A 12,161-nucleotide genomic window follows, 5' to 3' on the forward strand; every position below is an offset into this window, starting at 1 on the left:
GAAGCCCAAAGTCGCTTACAACAAGCAGACATGGCAACACTACAGACGCAGGCTTGTGCCGAAGCTTGCTATTGGTGCGGAAATAACCACGTGATTAATGACGTTAGCAACACCAGAGTGGCGTAATGTCTCTCGTGCAACATCTTTGGTCGGACAGCGGGTGGCGCTGCGGCACGGAATTGGCTGAATGGGCATCTTCTGTTTTTTGTTCAGCCTCCTTTCTTGCACACACATGCAGTGGTGGAAGAAGTATTCAGATATTTTACTTAAGTAAAGGTAGCAATACCCCAATAAAAATACTCTGTTATTGTTAAAAGGCCTGTGTTCAAAATGTTACTTAAGTGAAAGTACAAAAGGATTGGCATCAAAATATACTTAAAGTACCAAAAGTAAAAGTACAAAAGTCTTTGAAAATAGCAGATCTACATATATATATTTGCCTCTGAGATGTAGTGGAGAAGTAAAAGTACTGAAAACCGGAAATACTCCAGTAAAGTAAAAATACCTCAAAATTGTACTTCAGTACAGTACTTGAGTAAATGTTAGTGCTTTATGAGCCTTCCAGTTTAGTAGACCTTGTATTGTGAATTTGCACTTCCATGCACTGTTGTTCTCATGTCTTACTAAATAAAGTACATCAATCAATCAATCAAACAACACATTCTCATTACCAACTCAACTACATACATACAGACATACATAATTGGTAGCGTCTTCTTGTAAAACTTGCAGTTTACCAGGACAAATGTTAAAGTAGTCAATATGTGTACACCTCCAAAATTAGGCACATTTAAACAAAACTATGTAGAAATACCGGTCTCATTTGTGGGTTGTTTTCATGGAATAATTGTCCTCTGCATTGCTTTACAGTGTAGTCTAGTCTGCCTCCAACCTTCTGAAGCCATTTAATGATGGCATTCTGCACACAGGCCTAAAGCCGGAAATACCTAGCTACCTTTTTTAGTGAAATTCCCATAATGTTTTATCTTCAGATTTATGTTAAGTGCTTAAAAACTATAAAGTCCTTTATAGTTAGGGTTCTTGTTCAGTATAGCATGTCAACTGCAACACCATTCTGAGCAAATTTACCATATGTCATTAGAATATAGTTCTAGTCACTGGCATTTTGTTCCGTCCAAATATATATCCAGATGGACACACTGATTAGTTTTGTTGTTTATTTAAGATAGCCTATTACCATGTTATAAGTACAGTATATACAATATTGTGGGAATACTGCTGTTGAACAGCATACGTTTTCAGCGGTCAAAACTGTTTAAAAAAAAATCTTTATATTTATATAGCCTGAGTGCACTGCATGACTTACATTTGTATAAAATATTGCAAATAAACTCAGTTATTAAACATCTTGTGAAGTTATTCAGTCATTGAAATTAGCAGCTTGTTATAATGCCAAGTGATAACAGTTTGACAGAATGCTAATAGTAAGACTACTTGTCACACGCGCGCGCACGCACGCACACGCACACACACACACACACACACACACACACACACACACACACACACACACACACACACACACACACACACACACACACACACACACACACACACCTGTGTGTAATACCATGTAATAATGGAATACAGATGTAAAATAATAATTCAAGGACTCAACTAGTATTTTCTTCACTGAACAGTAGAACGCCTGTCCATATGGAGTTTTTGATGTGTCTTGAGGTGACTCGACTGACTGAAAGTTTTGCCACATTGTTGACAGCCATAAGGCCTTTCACCTGTGTGGATCCTCTTGTGTTTGTGCAGGTTACTAATATGAATAAAGCGCCTTCCACAATGTAGGCAGGAATATGGCTTCTCCCCTGTGTGACAGCGTTGGTGGAGCTTTAGATTCCCAATCCTGTTGAATATCTTCCCACATACACTGCAAATGTGGCTTTCCTGTCTTTTCCCAGAATTGGATCTCCTGATACCTTGAGCCAGCTGACTATGGCACTCAAACTGAAATGAATCTGCAAAGGTGCTGAGACCATCTGTATTTATGTAATGCACCATGCCAGGAATCTCTGTGTTGTCTGTCATGGACTCAGGGATTCCAGGATTCTGTGCTGATCCACTTTCCAAATTTTCACATGTAAATAGTTGGTTCTGATGCAAATATTCGTGTGAGGAGGAGGAATATGGAAGTGGCTCGGACTCTGTTTTTATCATTGGGAGAGACAGGGGGCTCAAAAGGTTTCCAGACATCTTAATTAATTTCATTTGTCCCACTGAATTATCTTGCTCATCATCTGGTGAATGACTTGGGTAAACTCTCAAAGCTGCATTGGTCACATTTGAGATTCTATCATGTTCAACTAGTGCAACTGTGGTGCTGTATTCGTCCACACGTGCATGCATAGTTGCTGTGCAGTTCAGCTCCCCTGAATTGAATGGTTCCATCTGAAGCGTTTTCGACTTTGTCTCTGTGAGGTTTGGATCATGTCCTTGACTGTTTCCTAATCGTTGCTCCTGCTTCAGATCATCCTGCATTGGTTCATCTTGCCTCGTTTTATACGAGGATGGTGGGAGAGGAGCACATTTATTGCCTGTAGAAGAGAAAGTACATCATATTCAATCATGCTGGAAGAAAGCAGTATCGAACTGCAATACATATTTTTTGAACACCCTTGAATTTTTTTTTTTTATATCTCTAATGACTATCTTGTCTGCAATCAAGAGGAACTAAAAGTAAAATATTACAAATGACAGCAAATAGAAATAACAATTACACCAATGAAGCTCACCTTCACTGGCGTCCTTTAACTGGTCTTGGAGTTCCTGAAGTCTTCTTTTCAGACTATCATTCTCTCTCTGTGTTCTGACAGTTTTCTGCTGGTACTCTGAAACCGTCTGTTTCACCATGTCCAGAACCTCATGCACTGCCACCGTGAGCAAGTTTGTCACACGGGCATTTAGACGCTCAAGTTTAGACATCCTAAAATGGCCAGAAAAACATCTTTGTGTAAGTCACATTATGTAATCTAGGTTTCAATGTTGCAGTTTTACATGTTCTGTGTGCTAACAGTTGCAGATAGTACAGTGGTACGATATTGCAATGACTGCTAAAAGGATAACAAAAAGCCCTAGGGGCTTGTTTCCATTGTGATCCTGTGTATTCAATTCATCGTAATTGTGGGACTTAAATAGAGCTTTGATCTTAGCATGTTCATTTTGTATTAACCCACCACAGTTGTCCTGTCACTGTCAAACCGAAATGTACCCTGACAATCATCATGGGTCTGGGGTAGCCATGGTTCAGAACGTTAGTGGGTTCTCTCTCTCACTAACGCTCTGGACCAGGGCTAGTCTGGGTATGCCTCTGAGTCATCCTGCTAAATTCATTTATCCAGCACCAGTCTGACGTCACGTCACCATTACTCTCCATTGTCGGATGACGTAAGAAACTAATGTTGAATGTTTACTAAATACTGTGCATTTCAATCCAAGGACAGGGGATAGGTTTCAATGCAAGCGAGCGATTCTATTTAACATCATAACTACTACCATTACCTTCTTATGTTTGAAAAATCCTCCTCAGTGCTTGATTGTAGCCGAACTATCGTTTACACATCACCGCCGTAGCCCCAACAAACTTGTAGCAGACGATTTGACGAATGTCAAGCAAACATAACTTGTGCTGTCTAACTCAAATCAAAAACACATCATCACAACAGTCAATGACCTCCGGAAGAGCAATACCAACTACTTCCCTTTGTTCTTCATTTCAAAATAAAAGCATGATTGGGCGTTCTATAATGTTTTAGGTGTGTGTGTGTGTGTGTGTGTGTGTGTGTGTGTGTGTGTGCGCGCGCGCACGCACGCACGCACGCACGCACACACGCACGCACACACACACACACACACACACACACACACACACACACACCTATATTGGTTTTACATTTGGACATTGGACGTTATATTGGTAAGCAGGATAGGCAGTATTATTTTTACTACTATTCTTTTTCCCTTGAACCATGACCCGAGGAAGGAGGTTTATAAAGATCAACAGAGAACATTGATAATGCATAAATTGTATGTTATCTGAGCACATGTAAATGAACCAAGGGTAGTTTTGAAAATGTATTATATCCAAATATATATCAACATGGCTGCACTAATTGTATTTGTTATTTATTAAGACATATGGAAAATACACTTTGTATAACTGGGAATATTGTTATTGTATAAAAAACACATTTTAAGTGGTCTACAACGTTTTTATACTTTGTATTTAGATGAGCATTACTTACATTTTTTACAAGATTAAAAAAACTTGCTGATTCACAGATTCTTCATTCAACATTATGTTGTTAATACGCCATTGAAATTTGCAGCTTGTTAAAATGTCAAGGATTTTTTTTTTTTTTTTTTAACGTTTTGTTTATTCGTTTTTGTTATTTTACATACTCATAGGTAGTACAGACACTTATTGAAGTAACTAAGCAAATAAACAGAGTATCTCCAAACTAAAATTAAGGATAGCTGTTTAAATGAATGCTATTAATCAGTATACAAAATCATAAGAGATGTTGTATACTAGCAGTAATAAATAGTACATACTTGGTGTTGTCTACCTGAAAATGACCTCACATTGTTTTAAACAGTAGGAAAATAAACAGTACCGGGTGTGTGTTTCGGAGTTTAAAAGAATGGTTCAAATCAACAATCAAAGCAACTCAATACATCAAATCAACAATAATTCAAGGACTCAACCGTTTTCTTCACTGAACAGTAGAACGCCTGTCCATATGGAGTTTTTGATGTGTCTTGAGGTGACCCGCCTGACTGAAAGTTTTGCCACATTGTTGACAGCCATAAGGCCTTTCACCTGTGTGGATTCTCTTGTGTTTACGCAGATTACCAACATGATTGAAGCACCTTCCACAATGTAGGCAGCAATAAGGCTTCTCCCCTGTGTGACAGCGTTGGTGGATCTTTAGATTCCCAATCCTGTTGAATGTCTTCCCACATATATTGCAACTGTGACTCTCTAGTCTTTTCCTGGGTTTCTTGATACCTTGAGCCAGCTCACTATGGCACTCAAACTGAAATGAATCTGCAAAGTTGCTGCTACCATCTGTATTTATGTAATGCACCATGCGAGGAATCTCTGTGTTGTCTGTCATGGACTCAGGCATGCCATCATTTTGTACAGTTCCATTTTCCAAATCTCCACACATGAATAACTGATTCTGTTCCAAATGTTCATGCGAGGCTGAATATGGAAGTGGTTCGTCCTCTGTTTTTATCATTGAGAGAGACGGGGGGCTCATAAGGTTTCCAGACATTTTGATTAATTTTATTCTTTCCACTGAATTACATTGCTCATCATCTAGTGAATGACTTGTGTGAACTGTCAAAGCTGCGTTGGTCACATTTGAGATTCTATCATGTTCTCCTTGTTCAACTAGTGCAGCTGTGGTGCTGAATTTGACCGCATGTGCATGTGTAGTTGCTGTGCAGTCCAGCTCCCCTGAATTGAATGGTTCCATCTGAAGCGTTTTTGATTTTGTATCTGTGAGGCTTGGATCATGTCCTTGACTGTTTTCTAATTGTTGCTCCTGCTTCTGATCACCCTGCATTGGTTCATCTTGCCTTGTTTTACACGAGGATGGTGGGAGAGGAGCACATTTATTGCCTGTAGAAGAGAAAGTACATCAAATTCAATCATGCTGGAAGAGATGTGTTAAGGCCAGACCACACCAATTATGCAACTAGTCACAACTCCTTGCAATAAAACAAGCAAGTAGTTGCATTGGTGTGAACTGGCCTTTAAATTGTTAATGTGAAAACAGTATCAAAATGCAATACATATTTTTTGAACAATGTTATTATAAATAAAATGTGTTTACTTCTACTGACTATCTTGTTTGCAATCAAGAGGAACTAATGGTACAATATTACAAATGACAGCAAATAGAATTAACAATTACACCAATGAAGCTCACCTTCACTGGCTTCCTTTAACTGGTCTTGGAGTTCCTGAAGTCTTCTTTTCAGACTATCATTCTCTCTCTGTGTTCTGACAGTTTTCTGCTGGTACTCTGAAACCGTCTGTTTCACCATGTCCAGAACCTCATGCACTGCCACCGTGAGCAAGTTTGTCACACAGGCATTTAGACTCTCCAGTTTAGACATCCTAAAATGGACAGAAAAACATCTGTGTGTAAGTCACATTATGTAATTTAGGTTTCAATGTTGCACAGTTTTACATGTTCTGTGTGCCTAAGTCCACACCAGAGCTAGCACAAGACAGCTCTGTGTGGAGTGAAGTGATCTAACCTGGAGCTAGAATTTATGCCTAGTCACTAGTGACTGGCCATTGATTAGAGATGAACGGGGAATATATATATATATATTTCATGTAAATGTATTGTTGACATTGTTGGGCAGGATTTGCTTGGCTAAGAACAGCTCTTGTACTAGACTACCCAACTAATGAACCAGGATTGTAACAGACCATCGTTTTGGAACGTAAATTGAGCCTTGATCCAAGCAAGTTCATTTTGTATTAGCCTACCACAGTTGTCCTGTCACTAACCAAAATGTACCCTGACAATCATCCTGAGTCTAGCCGCAGGCAACTCTTAGATCCTATTTTTAATATCTGGAATCTAGAGTTACAATACCAATCCTTGAGAGCCCATACATCCAAACAGAAAAGTCCTATCTGATTGTATTAAACGACGTTAAACTCACCAACGTTGGAGCTGTACGGAAAGCTTGAATTATCCTCTATCTGCAAAGTTTTTAGCAGCTGCTGCAAAGCTGCTGCTCTACAAACAGGGTCAGACCTAGTCCGACACCTGAGTGACACCTACTGTAAGTGTCATTGGCTGTCCTAATCAGGTCTATGAAAACAATCTCTCACACACACACACACACACACACACACACACACACACACACACACACACACACACACACACACACACACACACACACACACACACACACACACTACAGAATGCAGCTGCTAATAATATGACTGTCAAGTCATATTTATTTCTTGTTTCATAAAAATCCACCATAGACATGTCATGAGCTTTGAGCTACTTTCTGTCAATACAATTCTGTGCAGGTGATCATTTTTTGTAAGTGTTGGAGTTTGGAAGCGCACGTTGGAAATCACTCAATGGTCCTTCGTATCACCTGTTTCTAAATGTCACATAATGCAGTGAGGCAGCAAGACGTTGCGTTATAGAAAACGAGGGCTTCCAAACGCCAACACTTAGAAAAAAGAATCACCTGCACGGAATTGATTGTCAGAAAGTAGCTGATAACTTGTCTATAGTGGATTTTTATGAAACAAAAACTTTGCAGATACAAAGAGGACAATTCATGCTTTCCGTACAGCTGCAATGTTGGTCAGTTTAACGTCGTTTAATACGATCAGATAGGACTTTTCTGTTTGGATGTATGTGCTGTCAAGGGTTGGTATTGCAACTCTAGATTCCAGATATTAAAAATAGGATCTCAGAGTTGCTTGCGGCTCTGAGTCATCCTGTTAAATTCATTTATCCAGCACCAGTCACCATCGCTCTTCATTGGCGGATTGACTTAAGAAACTAATGTTGACTGTTTACTAAATACTGTACATTTCTTTCCAAGGACACAGGTTAGGTTTCAATGCAAGCCACAATTCAACATTACCTTCTTATGTTTCAAAAATCCTCCTCGTGCTTGCTTGTAACCGAACCGTAGCCCCAACAAACTTCTAGCAGACGATTTCATTAATATCAATCAAACATAACTTCTGCTGTCTAAATCAAAAATACATCATAACACAGTCAATAACCTCCGGAAGAATAATCCCAATTACTTCCCTTTCTTCTCCATTTCAAAATAAAAGCAACAGTTGGGTGCTCTGCTATTATCTATATAAATAGATGTGCACACACATATATATTACATATACAATTGAACGTTATATTGGTATTGATGAGCAGGTTAGGAAGTCATATTTGTGGATTAAAGAAAATGTAAAATGAAATGGAACAAATGTGAAAGTGTGCTATATCCAAATATCAAATTGGCCACACTGACTTGTTTTGTTATTTATTTAAGACATTTAATAAATACACTTTGTATAACTGGGATTAAAAAATAAAATAAAAGTACACATTTTAAGTGGTCTACAACGTTTTTATACTTTATATTTAGATGAGCATTACTTACATTAGATTTTTAATAAGATTCATAAAATTGCTGATTCACAGATTTATCCACAATGTGTTGTTAATGTCATTGAAATTTGCAGCTCGTTAAAATGTCAAGGATAGCTGTTTAAATTAATGCTATTAATCACAGTATACACAATCATAAGAGATTTTGTATACTAGTAAAGACTTAAGTGTTGTCTACCTGAAAATTATCTCACATTGTTTTAAACAGTAGGAAAATAAACAGTATCAGGTGTGTGTTTCGGAGTTCAAAAGAATAGTTTAAATCAACAAACAAAGCAACTCAATACATCAAATCAACAATAATTCAAGGACTCGACTGTTTTCTTCACTGAACAGTAGAACGCCTGTCCATATGGAGTTTTTGATGTGTCTTGAGGTGACTCGACTGACTGAAGGTTTTGCCACATTGTTGACAGCCATAAGGCCTTTCGCCTGTGTGAATTCTCTTGTGTTTATGCAGGTTACCAACATGATTGAAGCGCCTTCCACAATGTAGGCAGCAATAAGGCTTCTCCCCTGTGTGACAGCGTTGGTGGATCTTTAGATTCCCAATCCTGTTGAATGTCTTCCCACATATATTGCAACTGTGACTCTCTAGTCTTTTCCCAAAACTGGGTTTCCTGATACCTTGAGCCAGCTCACTATGGCACTCAAACTGAAATGAATCTGCAAAGGTGCTGAGACCATCTGTATTTATGTAATGCACCATGCCAGGAATCTCTGTGTTGTCTGTCATGGACTCAGGCATGCCAGCATTTTGCACGGTTCCACTTTCCAAATCTCCACACATGAATAACTGACTCTGTTCCAAATGTTCATGCGAGGCTGAATATGGAAGTGGTGCGGACTCTGTTTTTATCATTGGGAGAGAGGGGGGGCTCATAAGGTTTCCAGACATTTTGATTAATTTTATTTGTCCCACTGAATTATCTTGCTCATCATCTAGTAGTGAATGACTTGTGTAAACTGTCAAAGCTGCGTTGGTCACATTTGAGATTCTATCATGTTCTCCTTGTTCAACTAGTGCATTTGTGGTGCTGCATTCGACCGCATGCGCATGTGCAGTTGCTGTGCAGTTCAGCTCCCCTGAATTGAATGGCTCCATCTGAAGCGCATTTGATTTTGTCTCAGTGAGGTTTAGATCATGTCCTTGACTGTTTTCTAATTGTGGCTCCTGCTTCAGTTCATCCTGCACTGGTTCATCTTGCCTTGCTTTATAAGAGGACGGTGGGAAAGGAGCACATTTATTGGCTGTAGGAGAGAAAGTACATCATTTTGATACTCGAAGACATGTGCACAAATGTAAATGTGTTTCCGAACTTTCTTAATTCATTGTTTCTCATTTTATTTTTTATTGTGTTTAATAATTATTTGTTACCATCTAACCATACATGTCTGCAACCAAGAATAATTAAAGGTTAAATATGACCAATTAGAGCAAGTAGAAATAACGATTACAGTAATGAAGCTCACCTTCGTTGGCTTCCCTTAACTCATCTTGCAGTTCCTGAAGTCTTCTTTTCAGACTCTCATTCTCTCTCTGCGTTCTGGCAGTTTTCTGCAAGTACTCTGATACAGTTTCTTTCACCACCTCCAGAACCTCGTGCACTGCTACAGTAAGCAACTTTGTCACACGAGTATTTAGACGCTCAAGTTTAGACATCCTAAAATGACAAAAACAAAACAAAGAAACATCTTTATTATTGAGTGTTAGTCACTGTTGTTAATTCCTTAATGCTGGTTGAGGTATGTCTAAGAAAGCAGCAAATTTGGAAAACAACACGCAAGTATCACACGAAACGTTCATAAGTACAAGTCACATTGCGTGAATAGAAGATTTGAGTCATTTAAGTCAGATACATAATGGAACAGAGTATGATATTAATAAGCACATAATAAATCATGATGTTCTATGTAGATCGAGTTGTACTTCAACAATTGCATCCTGAATCATTGTGCATACAGTATCTCAATAAAGCAAGTGACCATGACATCACAAACATATCTGTGCTTATGCAGATTAGAGTGAATCATTACATGTGCTGGTCAAACATACAGGTCAGATAAGAGAACATAACAGATGCAGGTCTAACAGATACAGGCAATGCAGCCTAATAAAATATATTATAACAGTCACCTTATGTTGCTAAATTACCCATGTTCTATGTGCCCTCTGTAAGAGCTAGCATTTACAGCTAATTGGACACTAAGACTGCTCTGTAAAGTGGAGCTAGTTTCTTATGCCTAATGCTAGTCACTATTTATTTCCCCAAACAACAGTCACATTTCTTAGCTAGTGTGATAAACGTCAGTAGTAGTAGCCTACAGATATAGAAACAGTACACCTGATGTCATATAACAATTGGAAACTGTTGAGATAGGCCTACTGTGACAGACAGTGCTATAGATTTGTTCATAAGTCAGTGGTTTCAAACCTGTAAACTCCATTACTATCAACTAATTTATATAGGGCAGCACAATTTCACAGCCTACATTTCAGTGGTGGAAAAAAACTCACATTGTTTACTTAAATAAAAGTATCAATACTGCAATGTAGAAATATTTTGTTACAAGTAAAAGTCCAGAATCAAAAAATGTACTTGAGTAAAAGTACAAAAGTATTGGTATGAAAATATACTTAAAGTACAAAAGTAAAAGTACTCATTATGCAGAATGTCCCATTTCACAAGTTTTCAAATGTATAACATTTACATTTTCAAATGGCCGAAATGTATAGGGCTGAAGAGGTTAATGTATGTCTTGTAACAATAATCAAAATCTACGAAGTAACCAAAGTTTTCAAATAATTGTAGTACAATATTAAGTACAATATTAGCCTTTGAGATGTAGTGGAGTAGAAGTAAAAGTATTGAAAATTGGAAATACTCCAGTACAGTAAAAAAAAAACTCAAAATTGTACGTAAGTACAGTACTTGAGTAAATGTACTTACTTACTTTACACCACTGCAACATTTTCCTGATTTCTGATCGCAGAATATAGTAGAATGGTTTTAGTTTTAATGCACTGTTTCAATGGCTTACCTTGTTGGCGAGCTGATCCGTTTTTCTTTCAAAGTGCTCTTGGATCGTTTAAAAGGTTGCTCAACAACACCAGGGTCAAAGGATCAGTTCCAGTGCATCTGTTTGTTTAGCAGCTCGAAACTTTGGACATCTAATGCCAGCAGAACATTAAAACTTCAAATTAACTTAAACCATTGGAGCGAGAAAGATTACTTGGAAGCAAAGGACGTGATACATAATGTAAATAAAATAGATGACCCCGGAAGCACAAGCGCAACTACTACCAGGAATCGGTTGCGTTTCAAAATAAAAGACTAGAATTTTATAGTCAATGTTTTTTATGGATTCTCTGATGTGTAAATCAGTGGTTCTCAAAGTGGGGTCCGGGGACTCACAGCGTGTCACTTCGTGCCACGCTGCGAGCTTGTATATTTGATTATTATTTTATTTTTTTAATCTTTTGAAAATCATGAATATTTTTTAAACATAAAACCACTGGTGTAAATCATTATCCACCTAACCATCAATCCATCTTTTGCAGCAGCAAAATAGAAAAGGGGACTTTTCCTGCACTTTGAAGAATAAAATCAGATAAATATGTTTTGTTAATTCATGAATTAAGGTACATCATGAGCAGACTTGTGATGCAACCAGAAATATGTTTGGAATTAATCATTTTTACTGGGCCATATTTCCTTTGTTATATTATATATTCTGAGTGCGTACATACAGTATTAGACATTATACACATCTCATGTAATTCTTATCCCTCCCATCTCATCACACTATGGCTAGGGAAATGTATACTCATAGTTTAAAAACGTAAAAAAGATCAAACATGCAGCTTGCTATGCTTTAAAGACAGTGTCATAATAGGCACACCTCAATGATGTAATGATGTTATTTGAACACACTGAAACATTTATTTTG

General features: G+C 37.9%; 2 protein-coding genes across 3 annotated transcripts; both read right to left on the reverse strand.

Moving 5' to 3' along the window:
- Nucleotides 1–1,235: 1,235 nt before the first annotated feature.
- Nucleotides 1,236–7,797, reverse strand: LOC311059942 (uncharacterized protein). Of its 2 annotated transcripts, none has more exons than XM_084078068.1 (3): nucleotides 7,678–7,797; nucleotides 2,766–2,956; nucleotides 1,236–2,567 (listed from the first exon to the last, which is right to left on the reverse strand). In XM_084078068.1, the coding sequence occupies exons 2-3, from the start codon at nucleotides 2,953–2,955 to the stop codon at nucleotides 1,651–1,653; spliced, it is 1,107 nt and encodes a 368-aa protein (XP_083934194.1). In that variant the 5' UTR covers nucleotide 2,956; nucleotides 7,678–7,797; the 3' UTR covers nucleotides 1,236–1,650. The 2 variants fall into 2 exon arrangements, with proteins under 2 accessions (XP_083934194.1, XP_083934193.1); XM_084078067.1 differs by lacking the exon at nucleotides 7,678–7,797 and adding an exon at nucleotides 3,532–3,684.
- Nucleotides 4,505–11,454, reverse strand: LOC311060107 (uncharacterized protein). The gene is made up of 5 exons (XM_084078233.1): nucleotides 11,253–11,454; nucleotides 9,684–9,874; nucleotides 8,540–9,461; nucleotides 5,973–6,163; nucleotides 4,505–5,662 (listed from the first exon to the last, which is right to left on the reverse strand). Exons 2-5 carry the CDS (start codon nucleotides 9,871–9,873, stop codon nucleotides 4,746–4,748), a joined length of 2,220 nt encoding a protein of 739 aa, XP_083934359.1. The 5' UTR covers nucleotide 9,874; nucleotides 11,253–11,454; the 3' UTR covers nucleotides 4,505–4,745.
- Nucleotides 11,455–12,161: the final 707 nt, after the last annotated feature.

This window comes from Gymnoscopelus microlampas (genome assembly GCF_963454915.1).
Source record: "Gymnoscopelus microlampas genome assembly, chromosome: 14".
Taxonomy (NCBI): domain Eukaryota; kingdom Metazoa; phylum Chordata; class Actinopteri; order Myctophiformes; family Myctophidae; genus Gymnoscopelus; species Gymnoscopelus microlampas.